This window comes from Anthonomus grandis, chromosome 12, assembly GCF_022605725.1.
Source record: "Anthonomus grandis grandis chromosome 12, icAntGran1.3, whole genome shotgun sequence".
In the NCBI taxonomy this organism is placed as follows: Eukaryota; Metazoa; Arthropoda; class Insecta; order Coleoptera; family Curculionidae; genus Anthonomus; species Anthonomus grandis.
Genome location: NC_065557.1, coordinates 21570322 through 21591648, shown reverse-complemented (window position 1 = coordinate 21591648; position 21327 = coordinate 21570322). Strand labels below are relative to the sequence as shown.

The 21327-nt window shown below is 30.2% G+C and overlaps 2 protein-coding genes across 4 annotated transcripts in view; one reads left to right on the top strand and one right to left on the bottom strand.

Moving 5' to 3' along the window:
• Positions 1-5725, bottom strand: part of LOC126742673 (remodeling and spacing factor 1) — a 73170-nt gene extending 67445 nt beyond the window's left edge. The window contains exons 1-2 of the mRNA XM_050449418.1: positions 5376-5725; positions 1310-1494 (exon numbers count right to left, since the gene is read on the bottom strand). Of these exons, the coding sequence (XP_050305375.1) occupies positions 1310-1494; positions 5376-5520 (330 nt within the window). The 5' untranslated portion in view covers positions 5521-5725. The remainder of the gene's footprint in view (positions 1-1309; positions 1495-5375) is intronic.
• LOC126742674 (uncharacterized) overlaps positions 1-21327 on the top strand; it is a 71652-nt gene that overhangs the window by 23467 nt on the left and 26858 nt on the right. The window contains exons 1-2 of one of the 3 annotated variants that reach the window (XM_050449421.1): positions 11202-11485; positions 15566-15782. In XM_050449421.1, the coding sequence (XP_050305378.1) occupies positions 15575-15782 (208 nt within the window). In that variant the 5' untranslated portion in view covers positions 11202-11485; positions 15566-15574. Of the gene's footprint in view, positions 1-11201; positions 11486-11902; positions 12132-15565; positions 15783-21327 lie in introns of those variants that run through there. The other 2 variants (XM_050449422.1, XM_050449419.1) reach the window with 2 other exon arrangements.

Below are 21327 nucleotides of genomic sequence, written 5' to 3'. Positions count from 1 at the left end.
CATTTAAATATAGCTTCAAATCATCGGCAAAAGCCAGCCTATGACAAGTGAGTGACTCAATCAAGTCATTTATAAAAAAACTAAAAAGGAGCGGACCCAGATTCGAGCCCTGTAGCACACCCGACGTTACGTTAAAAAGTTTCGATTTAAAGCCCTCATATTCAACATATTGAGATCTACCAATCAAGTAGGAATGAAATAAATTAAATAATCTCCCTGAAAAACCATACTGAGTTAATTTATGCAGCAAAATATAGTGATCTATTCGATCAAAGGCTTTTTGGAAGTCGGTATAAATAACATCGACTTGAGTATTAACATCAAGTGATTCACAGATGTGGCTAGACAGACAGGATAAGTTAGTAACACAAGATCGCCCGCTAAAAAATCCATGCTGGTCTACAGAGATGAGTTCTTTTGCGTGACTAAATAGTGACGGATTCAGGATAATTTCACACATAACTTTATTAAGTAATTTTACAAATAACTTAAAAATTTGTTTAATTTTTTTACAATGATATCATAAGGTGAATTAGGGTTATTTTTTACTATAACATAATAATAGTAAACTGTTAAAAAAACATTTAGGTAATTTTAAAAAGTAGATTAAATGAGCAAAGTTTTTAAGGTATTAGCCAGGTTGCCGTACAATTTTTTTGGTCCGGTATGAGCCGGCAAATTCAAAGTTTAAAAAATAAAAATAAGTAATACTTTATTTTAGAATAGATTTCTTATTAAATTTTTTGGCCGTTTAGTTTAATGTTTGTCTTTGATCAGTAAAATGGCTATTCAGTGTTGCATAGCTAAAAAGAGATTCTAAAAAATATCTATTTTTAAGGCGTGACAATCAAAAAATCTGATCCAAGAGTAGGATTTTGGTGACTTCCACTAAAGTGCCAATATCTCGAAAGCCATCGATTTTTTACTAAGGTCATTTTATGTTTTTCTGGGTGCTTATGAGTTGCTCCATCAGCCCCTTCAGTATTATCGTTGACTTTCTGGACACCCTGTATTTACATTAACAACTATTACTATTTTGAAAAAAATTGCAACTTTTGAAAGAAGAAAGAGTGTGGTGTTATGGTGTAAATAAGCTGCTATGAAATGACTAAGATTCTAAATTTTAACATATGAGGATATGAATATGATGCAACATTTATAATTTCATATTATCTTAAGCTTTAATTAAATTCCTAAATTATTATATTTTATTTTTCTTAAGATTTTTTTAAACAATTTGTAAAAGTATACCGTTTTGTAATCAATGTATTGTTAATACACATCTATCAGCAAAAAATCAAGAATTTACCTTAAGGATTCGGATTTTTGATGATAGTTTTGCCTTTTTGTATCCAAATCTCTCTACTTCCCAAGCATCTAAGTTTGAAAATGTGTGGCAAAATTTTATTACAGACTTCTCCCAACGTTCTGGAGTAACACTTTTCTTTATTTTCCTGAGTAGTTTGACATGAAGCTCTATAAGATCATTGTGAACTAAAAGCAAATAAACATAAAACTTAAATTCGAATTTCATCATAAAGTCCTGTCAAATTTAAAACACCAGTTAATTATAAATTAATAGCAGCATTAAAATGATAAAAACAGCATTAAATTGACAAGTTACTTATCTGCCTTAGAAAAAATCTAATTTCTTTAAATATATTTTTATTTCAAAAAGTCAAAAAAATTTCAAATTAGCTTTTGTTACCAAGTGATTAAATGTTTTTAAGAAAATAGCAAAACAAATCTACGTCAATATTTAATGGATGTAGTATCTGTCTATATTATCATTCCTATAGATCTACAGTTTAAGATGGTGGTTAAGTCCTAACTTATTTTCTTTACTGCCTCCCAATTTAAGTTTGTTTATTTTACAGTTTATTTTTAGTTACAGATAAACATGATTTAAACAGATAAACCATGCTAAAACTACAATTCAAACCTGAGATAAACAATAGGTAGCTGGCCCCATGCTAAGTATGGCCATACATCCTCAACCATCATTGTCCAGTAAAATATATATGTTGATGAAAAAACTGGCTTTATTATAGTATTTTTAGTTAAGAGACAAATAAGAAGTAGAAAACAAAGTAAAAGATCCAAGAGCATAATAATGAAAGAAAATGAAAAGTAAAAATAGATTATTGAAAAAATGATACTTTTTTAGTAGTAATTTTTTAGCAAATAAACAAAATTTTAAGAGCAACCACATTTTTTCCATAACATTTAATATCTATCTTGAGAGAAAATTAGTAAAAGTAAATAAACGATTCCAAGAGGTCTATCGGTAATTACCATTCCTAAATGGTATTAACCAAACACATCCAAGTGGTTATAGTTATAACCATGTTGAGATATGTGATGTCACCAATTAGCCCTTTATATGTAATCGATTTGGAACAGTAATTACCCACATCCGGAGCTGTTTTCTAAATGTGAAATGTCAAAGATATTGAAATAAGTGCGGGAAAAAATAAAAACAAACAACAAATTATTTCCTTTTTAAAGATGACACAAAATTTATTATGGCTAATAAGTTTTCTTTTTTGATATTTATGTTTAAGAACTAATTACATATAACATTACTGGCGTCTGGGGTATTATTTACAAACAAACAAAATTATGACGACAGCTGACAAATTACGAAGTTACTTCAACCAAACAATCCAAGCAGACATGATTGGTTATGTTGTAAGGGGACTGTTCAAGGTCAACCAAGGGCTTAACCACAGTTAAAACCGATAGATCACTTGGAATCGGTTTAAGTAAGAAGTGAAACATTTTGAGGGGTGTGAGATATATCATTATGTATCAGATACATGACTAAATAATCGTTACAAAAACCTGTTTATTTAAAGGATAAATCCATTAACAATTTAGATACATAGTAAATAAAATTTGCAGTACATAAAAATATTATTTTATACTAATTATAATTTAAACCTAAAATTAAAGGTGAGGGAGTTTTCTCCTAAACTTTTTATACTAAATAAAAAATATTCAGGTAAAAAATAAAACATCTTGTCTACTACCTGAATATTTTCTGTAGAAATGAATATACTCAAGTTTTTAATGTCTACAATCTATATCTCTGCAAATACAGAATTTGTGTAACACTGGTCATATGACTCGCCAGGTTAATGATTTTCCCTTACCAATCCCTACATCCTCCCTCACCAAGAACTCACTTATATACCTTAGCAAAAAGATTTACAACCATGTTTCTCTATGTATCAGACAAATTTTAGAAGTTAAGAGATTCAAAAAGGAATTAAAATCACTTTTATTATCCAGGGCATATTATAGCCTTGATGATTTTTTTAATGATACCTTTTAACCTGTGCTCTGACATCATTTTAGTGTTTTAGTTTTGTTTCCTGTTAAATAATGTAATTTACTTCTTCTAAATTCTGTTTTATTGACAGATTTACTTATTTTTTAATGAAATTTATCAAAAAGATGCTTTTTTTTCTCAATCTGTTTTGTTATGATTAATTTTGGTAATGTGTTTAAATTTTATGGTAAAGTGTTTTAGAAGTTATGTTTGTTTGAAATTTAAAGTGAATTTGGAATTTTTTAGTTTTTAGGATGCTTGTACACAAGATTTTGTTGTCTTACGTAATATAGCACATTTTCTTTCTTTCTCTTTCTGTGTATGTGGGGTCTTGTCGACTTTAAGTATCTCCGATTTTGCAATATTTTAAAATTTGAGCATAAAGAGTACTTTGAAAAGAATAGATTAAGACAAAAAAAATTGAGGATCATTCACATAGGATGCTAAAAAATAATAATAAATTATGTCAAAAAAGAGGTCTACTCTACTCTATTTGATGATCGAAACTTGTTGCTATTGATAATTACATTGTCAAACTTTTGACATATGATCTCGCAGTTGCCAAATTGTGTATATATGTAATAAGCCACAAGCACATCTAAAAAGCATATCTTATATAAGAGAAAACATGAAAGACATCTAAATCTATCTGCGAAAATGATAGCAGTGTTTTTACACTATAATAGTGAATGGGTTTTACTTTTACACACATTTGTACACAAGCAAAAAATTCATTCCCTTATGCAAAGGTTCGAAGCCTCCATATTTTCTAACATTTTGAGATTCTATTCATATGAAAAAATATAAACAGGGGGACTTACGCCCCCCATGTGCTAACGCAACCCAAAATCAACCCAACACAATTCAACTGAGCCCAAAACACTAAAAACATTCATATAGAAGAAATAAAAAATTCTTTACTCAAAGAACATGTATGGCAACGCTGTCACCTTGCGGCGTTATGTCAAATGTTAATAAAAAAGAATAATGAAGGAAAGTGGAAGGGAATTTTGTTTTTGGTATTTATATGAAAAATAAATATTCTTTAGACTTAATTTTAAATAGAATATGCCTATATTTCATATAATTTTTAATTAGGATCGAAGTTTAAATAGTACCAAAACAATAAATAATACATTATGAGTGTCTTCGGTATGTTTTTTTACATGAAAATAAAGGGACTTAATTACAAGAAAAGGTAAATCATTTTTTTATGGTATATAAACAATTTGGTCTTTTTGGTCATGTTTTATGTATAATTTTATTTAAATTAAATAATTTTTCCAAAACTACAAAATTCTTAGTCACAAAAAAAATAAAAAAGTAAAACTGGCACAGTTGAAATCTGAACCCAGGCATAAACGACCGACTCATAGTTCACTCTCATTACCATTGAGCCATAAAGCGCTTGCGGCGAATGTTCGAAAACGAGTTTATATCGTACATGGGTACACATTGTCATGATTTTTTTTGTTTTTATTATTTTATTAAAGAAAATGTTATTCATCCTCCAATTTTTTTTGCTTAAAATAGTCCAAAGAAGATTAGCTTACTATTTCATATTCAAAAATGTTAAAATTTGGAGATACCTAAAGTCGACTAGAACCATGTAATGTGTTAAGTAACTCAAGTCTGATGGCAAGAACACTTGCCGAAATGCATCACTCCTGAAATTAGAGGATTAGCATTTTATTTGTGGAGAAAAGACTTCACCTACTAACTTTTCAATAAATAATAAAGTGTTTTTAGTGTTTTCTTTAAATTTTTTTTATGATTTGCATTGTTTCAGCTTATTTACCTACTGGTATGAATTTTATTTCCAGGTCTACATGTTAGAAGACACCAGAAAATATTTGTAAATTTAATTAACTTCTAAGTTATTAGTTGCAAATAGGAACAGCAAGAAATTAATGAAAATATAAAAGAAGGAAAGGTAAAAGCAGGTTCACAGATCAATTATTTAATTAAAACACATTACAAGAGAGCTCAAGTTATGTGAAGAAATCTAAATTACAGGTACCTAATAGGAATATTAAAATACCTGTGTGTGTATCTTCAAGCATAGACTGTAGCTCACAAAAGTCAGTTCCTGTTATTCCAACTAATTCACCAAATTTTTCAAAAAAAGCACAAATAACGGCAAAGTTAGGATCCTCTTCACAAGAAGCTTCAGACTCAGACGCCATTACACTTGATTTTCCGGTATTTAAAACATTTTAACGGCACAGTTTTCTTATAGGGCGAATAAAATAGAAAAGATCGTATTAAAACGTTGATCTTAATGATTATAAAACATATTGAATCGAAACTACTTAACTTTTTTTTCTTCAAAAATAGTGATATTTTAAAAACAAAATCAAGCAACAAATTCTAGATCCTCTTGTTAGATTAGACGTTTGACAGCTGACAGTTTGACGGATTGACGTTTAAGATTTGACAGTAGTGCCTTATTTTAGCGATTAAGCGCCTATCAAGCGATAGGCGCTTATACCATAAAAGCGATCAAGTCATGACGTCACCGCATAAGGCGCTTTAAGCGTTTGTTAGCGGTCTCCCGAGGCTGCTAATAAACTTGATATATGAGAAGGGAAGATATACAAACAATAATAAACAATCAATAAGATGATAATAAAATGTTTATATTTTTTTGACTTGAAAAGCATTACATTTCATAGTATTTGTTTATTTCTCTGTGTCATAATGTATAGCTGCGTTGAAAAGCCCTGAGAATGAGAAATTTGGGATAACTAATAATTACTGCGATTTTTGTTTTTCTTTTAGTAAAAGTAATACTAATAAATTAAAGAAAGTAGGTAAATCATACATTTTGGGTAATTTCCGTTCAAAAATCAGTGATTAATTATCCGTAGGTATTTATTGCATTTGTTTATGCATGTTGAAAAATGTTTCGAATAAAGCAAACTAATTTAGATCTCGTTGGGATTTAGATCCGACCTTAAAAAATTATGAGTTTGGATTTAGACTTAAAATGTTTTGAAAACAGACAAATTAATGTTTATTTATGGTTTGGTTCGTTTTCAAAAAAATTAAAAACCAATGAAAACGCAGGAACTGTTTAGACTCTGACAGCTGTTAAATATGACGTTGATCGATCGAAAAAATATTATGACGTAATGGTTAAGACATCGTAAGGCAACGGAGTAATGCGCTTACTGGCTAAAATATGGCTTATAAATGAAGATTGTTATTAATCAATTTAATAAGGTCACTTTTTCAGAATTCACAATTAATTAACCGGTTAATCAAAAATGTTTGGTAGATCTCAGAATGCCGTTCAGTTACTTAAACATTTGGAAGCACTTCGGTTGATTTTCTTGGAATTGGTATGACAGTTGGAAGCTGTAACAATATCGATTTCTGTTTATATTTTTAATTTTTTCAAAGCAAACCTAACAAACTATGAAAAATGCTAGAATAGTTGCCATTGTTGATGTTTAAGGAAGTAAAAACCAAACAAAAATGATCCAGTTCTATTGTAAGGGAGTCAGTTTTTATTTCAATCAGTTTGTGGCTTGTATAGTCGGTACCTATATATAAAGAAATTTTTTTTAAAAATTGTATTAAAGTTTTATCCTTCTACTATTCTCAGTCGACCATCAAAATAAACTTACCAAATTAAAATATCCACAAAAAATCAAAATAAAAATTGAGCAACATTAAATTTACAAAAAGTAAGCTGCAAAAAATACAAAACTAGTTTAGACTCCTAGGAAAAATCTATTTGACCAAAATTTCACCTTAAAATCCCGGTTAATCTGCTACCTCACCTCGTCGCTCGCAACCAGCGACTTCACGGGTTAATTTCGAAACTTCGAGTTTTTGATACCGGTGTAATTCTGAAACGCCTCGGTTACTGCCAGTGCAATCCAGTGTATCCACTGATAAATTCTGAAAAGCGCCTAGTTTCAAGAGAAAGTACTTTCGAAAACGTTTGAATAGCACAATGCGTATGTCAGGATCCATTTTTTTCACTGTACCAATCTTAAAATAATTACACTTTATAGTAATAAAAATGTATTTTGTATTAATCTATATTGTGATATTATTACAATCTATATTTTATTAGTTACATTTTATGAAATCCTAGTGGCTAAAACGAAATATCAAGGATCAAATTATCCTAATTAGTGAATCTACTAATATGTATCAAAACAAGAATTAAAAAAGTGGAAACAAATTTAAATTCTAATGTAAAACAAATTGAGTACTTGAGTACTAGCAGCAGCGCATCACAGTGGCGGCTCGTGACAGTTCAGGGAGGTAGGGCCAAACCTTGATCTAATTTTATCATGACCGAATGAGTGATCGAAATTATTACATTTTATTATCAAAATTATAACGCAATAAGTTTTCTATTTTTTTTGTAGATAAAAATATACATTTTTAAAAAAAAAACATAAAATTTGAAATTTAAGGAAATGAACTTACCAAAACTACGTGGAAATGTCAATACTTCAGGTCACAGGCAACATACAGTTTTCCATATTTACAATAAGGTACACAAATAAGTAATTTTATTGTTTTTAATAACTCAAAAAAATCAGTAACTCAAAAAAAGTATATAATATAATAGTCAATTAAACTGAATTGTTTTACTTAAAGTACACGATATATAAAGTCCATTCTTCGTTCTTTTTTGTTAGCAAATTTGTCGATTACTTTATTATTAAAGTCCTTAATTGAATTAACAAATTGCTTCTCTGCGGATAACATACCTAGGGCACTGAGTATTTCCTCTTTCATTGTGTTTCTAAGAAAAGTTTTAATTCTTTTTAACATTGAAAAACACCTTTCTGCTTCCGATGTCGTCATAGGCATGGTTGCCAGGGCACTTATAATTGTATGGTCTCCTCAAAGGTACATTTTAAGCAGTCTTCGTTTAATAACACCAAGAGTGGCACAGCTCCAGATCCTGAAATTAGATCCTGAGTTTAGTTCCTCTCTTTCATATAAAATTTGCAATTCTGTTTTAAGCCTATTTTTATTAAAAAAGAAAATTCTCTACATGTTTCTTCTAGGTACTTTTCTGGAAAACATTCTCTATATATACACGGAAAATTGTTCATGGGCAAATAAATTTGTAGCCACTAAGTGTCCAGTGAAATTAAATCTTAATTTTATTTGCATCAAAATTGCATCACAGATTTCTAAAGCTGTTTGCTTCTTAGTATTTTCTACTACAGAGGTACGCAATCTCTTTGATTGTGGTTCTCCTTCACCTTGTGATGTTGTATTTATTTCAATTTCCTGAATAATTTGGTCCATATTATCCCTAATAAGTTGTATTGCTCTTTCAAAGTTGTGTAAGTCTTGTTTTATTTTTACCGAATCCGTACATTCTTTTTGTAACTGATTAAAAATTACTTCTACATGAGGCATAATTTTATGGAAAATTGATAGCCAGAAAACAAAATTTTTACTTTGCAATTTCAACTTATTTCCACTGGCTTGATTAACTGAGGTGTTATCGCGTGATGTTGTTTCGATAATTTCCATTACAGTAATTAAATCTTGTCTATTTTCATAAACAGTATTTATTCCTCTTGATTGGAAATTCCAGCGAGTTTGAGATGAGCGCGGTAATCTTTTCTCAATAACTTCATCCAATATTTTGGTTCTTTGAGGAGAAACAGAAAAAAAGGAATATAACCCAGTCAAGTTTGCAAAAAAAATTCGAGTCTCGGAATTAATGGAAGTCGCACTGGCCATTATTAAATTTACTTGATGTGCATAGCAGTGAATATAATTAGCCAAAGGGTATTTTACTTTAATTTTTGCTTGTACTCCATTCAAACCTCCACTCATAACCGATGCTCCATCATAACTTTGCGCAATTAATTTATTGGGGTGATCTTTAAGTAAAGGATCCTTACTTATCGATACTGACCTCCTTACTTATGGTTTGCGTTGTAGCTGTAAGGTACAGTTATCTGTCCTAAGCAAAAAGAATTCCTGTTCTATACTTCTTAAATTGACAGTTCTTGGAATATAAGATTTTAAGGTTGATGCAATGCATATATTAGGTCTCTGATTGAAATAAGGCAATTCAATACATGGCTGTACCTTTTCGACCGCCGCCACCGTAGTTTTGATATCGTCCGATATAATAATAAGATTTCATAAAATGAATGTTTTGAACTCTAATTTTGGCTAACATCTATAGTTTTTAGGCGAAAACTAGTGCAATTAGGGTGCCTAGTTTCCGTCTCAGAATATTTAATGTCAACTAAAATTTAAAACTAACTCTGGGTGTCAAATGAAACTATACTTTCTTCTTTAGGGATGAAAACGTAGAGTCTCGGTAGGAGTCTCGGCTCTATTTTTTTGGATTACTAGAGCGAAATCCTTATCGCACTCCTTATAGGAATGTGCGCGCACAGGATGTCATATAATTCGAATCTTGACGTTTTTAAATATTAATTGAATATGTGTTTGAATTTACATGATGTAAGTCTCGAAAAACGATCTAATTTTTGTTCTGTCCTGCGCAATAATCGCAGAATATATGCAATTTTTTTACTCTGTAATCTAAATGGTTATATAGCATATTTATGGCGAATCAAAGAATATCGCATAGGCGCGTCTGTGCTACCATTCTTGCCCTCTATTTCTCAAAAAGTGTCAAATATTGCATCATTAGTAGATAAAAAATTAATGACGAATGTATAAACCAATAATTTTTAACAATAATATGCATCATAAGTTGATATTGGGCACAAAAAAGTGTTTTTGGCATAGTAGATACAGATAGATTCAATTTGTCTTTTTTTCTGCTATCTTTCTTGGCATCCGTTCTTTTATAAACAGCATCCGCTTTTTTAAGTGAAGTTTTCGCTCTACTTTTACTTTTTGTATCTTTCTGACAATGTCTGCTTTAGTAATAGCTTTTGAAAGCTTAGATTGCGTATTTTTTAATTTAATATTAATTATAATACAAAACGAACAGGCATCTGATGGGGGATACCCAAAAGCGATGTTAAACTTCTCATCAAAAATGTCCCTATAGCTATCATAGGAAATTTTACAAATAGGATTATTTTCCTTAAACATGTACATCTTAACAGCGCTAAGTTCTTTGAGTATATTTTTTTGTTTTGTTTAGACCTTAGAATATAATGACTGCTACGAGATCTAAAAGAAGAAATGTGCTTGATAACTAAATCTACTGCTTCAACAACTCAATGCTCTTTTATTATAATAAAGTTTTCTTCGAAATATCACTCATCCGTTCAAATTTTTTACGTTTTTTTTGGCGTTAATTTTACTTTGTTTCATAATTGGCATGTGGCAAAATAGTATACACCCCGATATGGTTCAAAAAGTTACTTAGAAATTACGTGCAACCAATAAATTATCAAATCGTTCCAAACTGAAAATGGACTATTAGCGTTTTTTTCCCTGACGCTTGGACATTTATTGTTTTTTTCCTAGTAGACCGTATTTTAAATAATTGATACTCGAATAATAGATATCAAGCTAAATTTTGCACTGGTTAATGTAATTTTGACCTAAAATAGATTTTTCCCCTGACTCTTCATATACATTTTACTAATACAAGAACACAAAACCATTTTTTTTAAACTATAAGTCACTTCACAAGTTCTCCTGGAACTTTGCAAGTATTCTCCGACAAAAATATTGCCAACAAATCTCAGTAGAAACCAACAGCCTCAGACTCGACGAAGTTTGGTTTTTCGAATTCCTCTTGCGAGCTCGCTCCAGCACCGTGCAAATGCAACTCTGTATTCGAGCAGTTCCTGGAATAAAGAGCCCATTGGAATAGAAACCGTGCAGCCCAGTCGAAATCGCCATTAGTTAGTATTGTGAAAGGTGTCAACTGTCATTTTAGTCTGTTTTGAAGTCGGAAAATATCTGAATTATTTGTAACATTTGTATGGGAATTTTGAATATTTGTTAAATTGATTGGCCTCTTTACACTCATAGGTTTTGTGTTCCCTATTAGAGTACTCATCACATCATCCAGGGATCCTGATCAAGTGATTATTTATACATATGTGATAACTGTTAATAATTATTAAACTTTAAACTTATCAGTTAAACAAAACAAGGCATTTCAAAAAATACTGGAAAAGTTCTGCAGAAAACTGAAATCAGAGAAATCCAGGGCAGGTAAAAAATACTTGTTAAACACTACCTTCACTTTTATCTAAGCAGGATTCAGTTAGACAGAAATCACAGGTTTTGCACAGAGACCTTCTAAAACACATTGAAGAGAGTAATTTTTCATGTTAATTAGTATATATCTATTAAGTAATAGGCTTTTTAATTAGTAAAATATCCTGTAACTTGGTATATTAGGATATTATAAGTCAAGATAACATTAAACCAAAATATATAAATTATGACAATAATGATATGTGATTTATATGATTGCAAATTCCTGTATTGGAAAGCAGTATTGATATCACAATAAATACCCACAAAGATAAAGTATCTGTAGGGTAATATTTTACCTTTTAAAATATGTGTAAATTATATGTTTTCTTGTGTAAATATGTGTCATAAAGGCCATTTATCACAATAATGCAGTATACACATATAAGACTAACAAGTTTTTATGAAATCAGCTGGCCTTCCATTCTCGCCTTGTGTTTTGGTTGCCACAATAGTTCTGGTGATACCAGTGGTACTATAGTCCTAGCAGCAAACAGATAGAGTAATAAAAGTTGGTGAATAACAAGGGGGTTATTCACAGCAGGGTTAGACTAGTAGAGTTTGCTTGTATTTTGGTCTGACTAAATATTTTTTTCTATAAGTAGGTATACTTATAAAATTTTACAATAAGTAATGGTTTATTAAGGAATAATATTTTTTACAACATAAAGCAGGAGTAAACACTATCTGTTCACTGATGCGACTATAGTGCAAACCATCTGTGGTTTTGTGTCTATGATGACTATGATAATGTTTAATGTGTCAAAGGATCAGTTATGTTACTTAGCGTGGAGGATAAGGGTGGGAATATAGTTTTAAGAATGTAAAGATATTAATAAATTTCTTCCAACTGAATAAAAAAATAACCCCTCTGAAAACTCTCATCTTGTAATTTCTCTATATTTGGCAGTCTACAAGACACAGCTAACACTTTTCACTAAAGCATTTACAAACCAACTGATCTAGGTAAGAAGTTCTTCAAAACATATTTTATGGGTACTGTGTGTACTTTTCAGAATTGACCAAGCCAGATTTATTGAAACCAGTTCAACATTCCTAGACTAATCTGTCATTCCCAGTATTGGGTTTTCTTTCATTATGTCATGCCAAAAATAATTTGTTGTTTTTTTTAAATATATTATAACGCTAAATTCACTTCTAGTCTAGTCAGTAAATCTAAGTTTAAGATCTACTCCTCTTCAACAGTACATTGAAATATCACAAACAAACAACACATTTATACAGGTTGTTCTTTAACTGGGTGATAAATGGATAAACTTTTTTTGACTGATAAATTAGGAATTGGTTCACTAAGGTAGATCTGGCAATTGGTAGAGGTAAAAAGTGGGCAACACATGTTTTATATTAAGGAGCAGTTCCTTGGAGCGCATCATGATTTTTAAAGATAAGGGATGATGTCTCAATTATGAAAAGGGAAGTAAAAGTTAGTATTCATTGAGTTTCAAAGTCTGATCTGCAAGATTCATAATCTTTTGGTATTTTACTTTCCTTTTCATCTTTACTAGAAACAATGCCATACCTTAACATGTATCAGATCAATAACATTCAAAATGTAAATGGGGTATATCTAAATCTAGTTTTTAGTAACAATAGTAGTGATACCCTATCATGCTCAAATGATCTTTCAGTTAAATTTGATCGACATCATCCTGCATTCGTAATTTTTATAAAGTTAAACAATTTTGAATCTCTTGATTATTGTGAAGAAATACACGACTTCAAGAATGCAGATTATGCAGGTCTTAACAGCTACCTTCTTGATGCGGATTGGGATAGTTTATTCTAATCTGATGTTAACTGAAATGTGGACTGTTTGTATAATGTATTGGGCAACGCTCTCACCTATTTTGTACCTATGATAAAAATTAACAATAAATTCAAGTTTCCAATATGGTTCAGCTCAGAATTGAAATCAAATGTATTGCAAAAAGATTGGCACATACAAAGTATAAGTTGAAGACTATGAAATATTCAGCAGTGGGTGAAAATGGCCATGAAATAGCATCTTCCAATCAAGATTCAAGATTCCAATCAAGATCAGATTTCCAACCTCATGGAAGTTAAATTATTTGACTCCTATATTTAAGAATACAGGTCAGAGGGATGATGTGAAAAACTATTGTCCTGTTTCTCTGGCTTGTCACTTTGCAAAGGTTCTTGAAAGTTTTGTCACAGATTTTTTATCAGAGAAATTTAAAAACATAATCTCAACTAAGCTTTGACGGGGTTAATCATTCTCTCCTGGTTGCAAAGTTGTCACTCTGTGGCATTGGTGGTTGTCTTTTGGCCTGGTTGAAGTCATATCTGTCTGGAAGAACACAGATTGTAAAAATAAATAACTTTTATTCTAGTCCTTTTCCAGTGACTTCTGGGGTTCCTCAGGGTGCCCATCTGTCCCCTTTTTTATTTAATCTTTTTATTAATGATGTTGTTCATTGTTTTGATTATTGTAATATGTTGCTTTTTGCTGATGATGTTAAGATTTTTAGAATTATAGACAGTAACTTGGCACATCATGAACTTTGTTCTGATCTTCACAAATTTGAATTATGGGGAAGAACAATAGAATGGTCCTAAATGCTAAAAAATGCAAATATATTCAATTTACCAGGAGTTTTGGTCCACCATTTCATCAGAACCATCTAATGAGTTCACTTATTGAGAAGGTATCAGAGATACATGATCTTGGGGTGCTTTTTGATTGCAGACTAACTTTTTCAAAAAATATTGAAAACCTGTGTAATAAGGCTTACAAAATGTTGGGTTTTATTAAGAGGCACACTCATGATTTCAGCAGTATTTATTTCATCAAACTTCTGAATTTTTCATTGTTTCACAGTCAACTTGAGTTGAATTCATGTATATGGTCACCTTATTATGCTAAATATATAATGTGTCTAAAAAAAGTTTAACATAAATTCATCGTACACTGTATGGTGAAAACTGTGCGATAGGTAGAATGATGATTAACTCAAATAGTGTCAGTATAGATTTGTTTTATTGTTCTCTGAGTTCACTTCAAAGAGTTTTAAAATCTGCTTAAGTGCAATATAATTTTATATTTTGACTTTGCTTAAAGTGTGTCTTTTTTTCTATTGCAGTTACTCTGTTTTAAACCATTGTTGTCCTTATATTTTATTTAATTTTATTGATGTTACCTGTTATCTGTTATTTATGCTGGATATTTAATGATAGTACTAATACTTCAAGTGCTTTATTGTGATATAAAATCTTATTTTGTTGAATATTTTATATACTATATTTATTTTGTAAATTGGTTATATACCGTAATATATATACTACTACTACTTTTTAGAGGGACAATGCAAGGTTGTAAGTGACTTATTGGTATTAAGGAGTAAATTTTGTCTCTGGAATAACTAACTATGACTAGTTTCTTTGACGCAATTATCAAAGTTGTAATTCAAATGTTAAGTTGAAATCAAATCAAATAATATAAAAATACAGAAAAAAAGTATAATAATACAGCTAAGAAGAAAATGTCGCAATACAGTCACTAAAAAAAAGTTTTATTTCAAAGTAAAATTATGTCAACCAAAAAAAAATTTATTAATAATGGACAATACATAAAATTTAAAATGTAGGTAGGTTGAAAGATCCAATAGAGTTAAAAAAAATAATATCTACATCAAATATTTTAGACTTACCAAACATCTTTATTAAACTGTTCTAGGAAGTATTATGCTTTTTTAATTAATAAAGCTTCACAGAACAGCTAAACTTGCTACTACTTATCCCATTCCAGAGGCCAGTGATTGTACACTTTAATACCCTCATATATAATTGAGTTTTTTTTTTAAAGGGTACTCTTTGGGATGCATAGAAATAGATACTAGACTCATTTCAAATTAACTTATCAGATCTTTCTAGCTGGCACAAGTACTAAACTAAATTTTACTTCAATAAAGACCACTCAGAATAACAGAAGATGCTAGAGACTCCCTAAGCACATCCTGGTTTTACCTCTTTTCTAATTATTTTTTTATATTTCAGCAAGAAGATATGCCAAAAACGCGCAATGCTAAGAATAAAGGTGGAGATGGTGGTAGACCGCAATATAGAGAAGATTCATCTGATGATGAGAATATGTTTAACATTGGACGTTTAAGAACATTTTTTGACTTTTTGGTTCAACATAATAGTCCAAATAGAAAGAGAAAAAGCTCTGCTGGCAGAGGAGGTTCCAAGAGAAAGACATCCCTACCTACAGGTTAGTTCAAAGAGATTATATTAGTTTTAGATTTATATTACTCATAGATATTAAAGGGTTTTTCAAATATATAAACTCTGTGGAATTGTTTAGGATTTATTTAATATATTGTTAATAATGAAGATGTTGATATAAATGTACACATTCAGTTAGTGAGAGTCCAGAAATTGTCCTAAAATTGAAAACAGCTTGGGTAAAAGGCCAATTAAAGTAAGTTTATTATTAGTATTTGTGCAAACCATGAATGTTCATGGAAGCTAGCTGTAGAACTTGGTGTAACATATTCCTTTCTTTCCATTATGTGTTTTAGTATGAGTTATTAGTCGAACTTTTCACTGATTTGTGGGTTTCATCTATTACCAGTCATAATATTTTGCAGTTTATCTATAGCAAATTTCAAATTGGAAGACTGATGTTTTGTGTACAAAGGGTGGAAAAAGGCAGCTTCAAAATAATGTGTAGTGGTACTTGTCAGCAGTAGTTTCATATTGGCTGTACAAATATTATAAAAGGTCAAGCTATGCAAAAACGACTAGGATTTTGTTGGTTTGGCCATAAGTGCCACTACATCATCTAAATCTTCTAGATCTTACAAAAATGTTAAGCCTTATGAAAAGAAAATTTTCTGATATGATAGATTTTTAACAGTTTGTGAGTGACCTAGAGGCTGAGATAAGTAATAAATAAAAATAAAGCCTTATCAATAGCTGTCAAGGCTCTAAAGCAAGAAAATAAATTATTGAAAAATAACTAAGATATATAAGCTTATTCGTAAATGACCCAGATAATTAAAGATAATTTAGTTGCAAGCAGATCAGCTTAAAAATGTTGGATTTTTTGTTCTTTGATTGGTTCAGCAAAGGATGCATTTATGATAAAAAGAAAGAAGGTGCTGATATTCTTATAATATACAGCTCTTTTCAAGTAAAGAATTTATTGAGAACAGAATGAAATCATTTATTTACCTTTTTCTTATGTTATGTATCTAGTCTGGTTTTCTTTGTAAAATTTTTGTGATCTATAACTATAGCCATGACTCATAACAATATTTGGAATGATATCTCAGATTATTGAACTGAAACTAATTCAGATCTCAACATGATACTTAAAGAGATTATTCTAAAATTTTAATATTTAATTTCAGATAATTTAGTGACTTTTTGGATTATTTGATGATTATCTTTTGACATGAAGATAACTTCAAATAATCAAACTATCTGAGACCAATAATATAACTGATGAGTTGAGCAATCTTCATATACTTGGTTACCAGCTTTGCATAATGGCAGTGTTTTTAACAAATGTGGTTTTATTTTTTGTATTAAACTTAATGTTATGGGAACTGAATCATATCGGATAATTTCTACAGAGCATTGTGAATATCTTAGATCTAAAGTTCATAAAAACGGATGAGATATTAATATATTTACTAGTATTTATAGGTAGCTTATTATAGGTACCTGGACTCTTATCTTAGTAGCATGTGAAATAAATCATAAGTAAATGTATTTTGCGGAGATACAAACAAAATTAACACACTTTTTTAATGGAAATTGATGTATTTAATTAGTTAAATGGTTATGGTTATGAATATAACTTTTTTGCAAACTGTAGTAAAAACTCATATGCAATATCTTTCTAAGGGACTCACTCGGACCAGCTTCCCATCCTTTTTAATATTAAGTTTAAAAAATGACAAAAGAAAAGACTGTCCTGGTTAAAAATAACACAGTAAAATAACACAAAAATAACTTAGTGCAAGTAAATTTCTTAGAATTCTTGATGATTGTAAAATTATCAACAAAAAAAATATGTTAGAAGTATCACCGCAAAAAATCACATTTTGGATTACCACTGGCACTATGGTTTCCATAAGGGAAAGTGTCAAACTAAAAAAAGTTATCTTTAAATTCTACTACCCTTACGTTGATATATTTGGCAGCTGGTCTTGTTCAGATGCAGGGTGTTTGAATTTCTATAAACATTATTTATTTATTTATTTATTAAGTTTAGGATACAAACAGATAAAATCATTAAACTTTCTATAAGTTAACCAATAAGCTATAACCATATTTAAGTAATATCTAACTAAATATTTAATCAAATTTATTTTTACACAGCATTGGGTTACAGTGTCATAAATTAATTACCCATAACTTAACTAGTTCTAGGAACTTAAGTTTCAGTCTAATTTGAAATTGTAACAAATTCCTCTCTGAGAAATCCAGGTTAAAACCATTACAATACAAATTAACAGCTTTTTCCATTCTTACCAAAGGGCAGGTCTAGTAATAATTCGTTCTACAGAATGTAATACAAAAGATATCATGATTTCTAAGTCTACATGTAGGTACAGGGTCTTTCCCCATATATTGACTCCCCTCCCATACAGGGGTAATGTGAAAAGTTAAAAAAAAAATTTAATACAAAACTTTTGGGGTTTTACTTTAAATTTTTGAATCCGATGTCAACATTTTTTTTTTCGTTTAGAAACGTTAAATATTGACAGATGATCAGTTTTTTCTTATGGAACACCCTGTATATGACTTTATAGTTAAAAAGAGCCGAATTTTCTGATTTCAAATATATATACTTTAACTATGTTTTATTAAACCGTTTCGGAAATATCGGGCTCCAAACTTTAAAAAAATAATATATTGAAGATCTTGGTAAGCGCTGCATTGTTATTGTTTGGCGTTTTTTTTTAAGATAAATGAATTGAGTAGAAACAATAAAAACAGAAGATTTATTATTACTAAGGTGATATTTAGGTGATATCTTTTTGTTGACAAGGATGCATTATTTTAACAATTGTTAAACTTTAATTTAGACGTAATTATAACTATAACTGCTCTATATGACCACCAGCATTATCAATACAGTTTATATAATCCTGCTCAATTTTGTGTATTGTATTCCTTATAAATTGTCTATGATTTTGATTGATATCATCTATCGCGGTAATAATTTTTCTGCGGAACTTCTCGACATTTTCAGTTCTCTGTTCGTAAACTTTATTTTGCACCCCACAGAAATGAATCAAGAGGTGCCAACGAATTGGCCCAGTCCAATCCACAGGTTATATCTTTCATTTAAAAATCTCAAAACAGGTAACACATTATGCGGTGGGGCACCATCTTGATGCCAAACTATTTGCTCGTATTGCCTTATGGGTAGATCTTCAAGTTTAGCTTCAATTTGATAAGTAAGCATCTCTAGGTATCTCTCTCCCGTCAAGTTGCCGTTATAAAAAATAGGTCCTATGACCTGGTCATTTAAAATTCCACACCATACATGTAGAGTTTGCCGCCCTTGAAACTTAATTTCCCTTGTTATTCGGGGGTTTGTTCTTAACCAAAAGCGAACATTTTTTTGATTGTAAATGCCCGCGGTTGTAAACCGCGGGCATTTTGCGGCGCATTGCCCGCGGTGCACTCGTCGGTCCACAAAATTTTTTTTTAAAAGTTATTATCTTCTTCTTTTAGCACTAGCATCTTTCCACCCGTTTATTTCTTTGCTCTACACTTAAAGTTTGAACAGGTAATATTCGATAAGCAAAATATTTATACTTTTTTAAAGTTGAATAATTTTTTTTGGCCGATCGATCAAAGTAAATTCTGGCATCTTCTATGGAATGATTTGGGTGTTCTAAAAAGAAATTCAACATTTTTGATGGGCAATTTGAGGGAGACAAAGGCCCGAACATGATAGCGTAGATCTAAATGTATTCAAAAATTAGTAAAAACTTACTTACCTTCGTAATATAGCAAAATATGTAATTCTTCTTCTGGATCGACAAGAACTGTCCGACGTTTTCTTCGTAGAGTTTTCCTGATGCAAAATGCTCGTTCTATATTTTTAAACGTATTTTTTGCCGGAATGGCACGTAAAGGAAAGGTTCGACGATATTTCTCTCTGGCGGCATTTGCGTTATTATTTTTATAAAATATACGGACGATGTCACGTTTTTCTTCATCACTGTACGGCATTTTTTAACATTTATGGGTCAACAAACAAGAAATGACAATGTCATCTGAATGATTTGTTTTTTAATAAATGTCAAACAATAACAATGCAGCGCCTACCAAGATCTTCAATATATTATTTTTTTAAAGTTTGGAATTCCGATATTTCCGAAACGGTTTAATAAAACATAGTTAAACTATATATATTTGAAATCAGAAAATTCGGCTCTTTTTAACTATGAAGTCATATACAGGATGTTCCATAAGAAAAAACTGATCATCTGTCAAAATTTTGACATCGGATTCAAAAATTTAAAGTAAAACCCCAAAAGTTTTGTATTAAAATTTTTTTTTTAACTTTTCGCATAGGGGGGGGGGTTCAATATATGGGGAAAGACCGTGTACATTAAACATAATTTTAAAAAGAATATTTGGAGTGTTTGACAAGTTCTTAATAATCTTAAATAATGTTAAAATGTCAGACATAGTAGGTCTCTTTTCAAGTTCTGGAAAGTTAAAATGAGATTGGGCTAATGTGTTGTTGTGAACGAGTTTTATAACATAAAAACCTCAAACATGTGTTCTGGATTTTCTTAGGTCTGTTAATACTGTTAATTTGTATCTAGGGTTCCATATTACTGATGCAAATTGTAGCTTACTAAACCCATAGGAATAATACAGTGTTATCATTGATTTATAATTTTAAAAGTTTGCACATTGTCTTTTCATAAAACTTAACGATTCTATTACAATCATTAACTAGCTTGTCAATGGGTAGAGAATGACAGAGAGTGGTTGAATGACAATGTAAGAGATAATCATAGGGAGCTAGAACATTTTTCTGCAAAGATATATGAAACCACTGCTTTTTGCACCTTAGTTTCCGTAAAGATTACTTTTGAAAGCAACTTATTCTCATTTAAGCAATGTTCGCTATTAAGTTTTTTTGCTCATTGCTTTGGGACAAATACAAATCTGAAAATAACTTGAAAGTTTCAGCACCGCTTTATGCTACCTTGTTCTCAAATTTCATTTCTTTTAAAGTATTCTCATGTGGCTTTTAATTTGAAACAAATTGCCAACATTTTTTACTATTTTTACGAATTTCATTTTCGATGTTGTTGAAATATGAATATTAGTCATTATAAACGCACATTTTGATTTGTGAACATAATTCTTTAAGAGTATTGTAGTAATTTGTATTTTTGTTCATTTTCTATTTTTGTGTATTTTATTTTTTTTTTACTATTAATTTTTTTGTGGCTTTCAAAACATATAAAGGAACTGTTTTTTACACTTTTGAGAGGTACCCTATTTTGTATAACTGAAGAAATTTAATTTAAACTGAAAAAAACTAAGAATAGAAGGCCAGTGTCGAATAAAAAAAGTTCATTATTAATGTTGTCGTAGTTTGCTTGTTGTTTAAAATTTCTAAATTGTTTAATTTTGATTTTCTCTTTTAAGTTAGAGTTTGAGCAGTCAAATAAGAACTCCAAGGATGGGTCGTTTATGTTTTCTGGTAACAGGCGGTGGTGAGATTGGCCTAAATTGTTAATATCGATTTTGTTACACAAAAATTG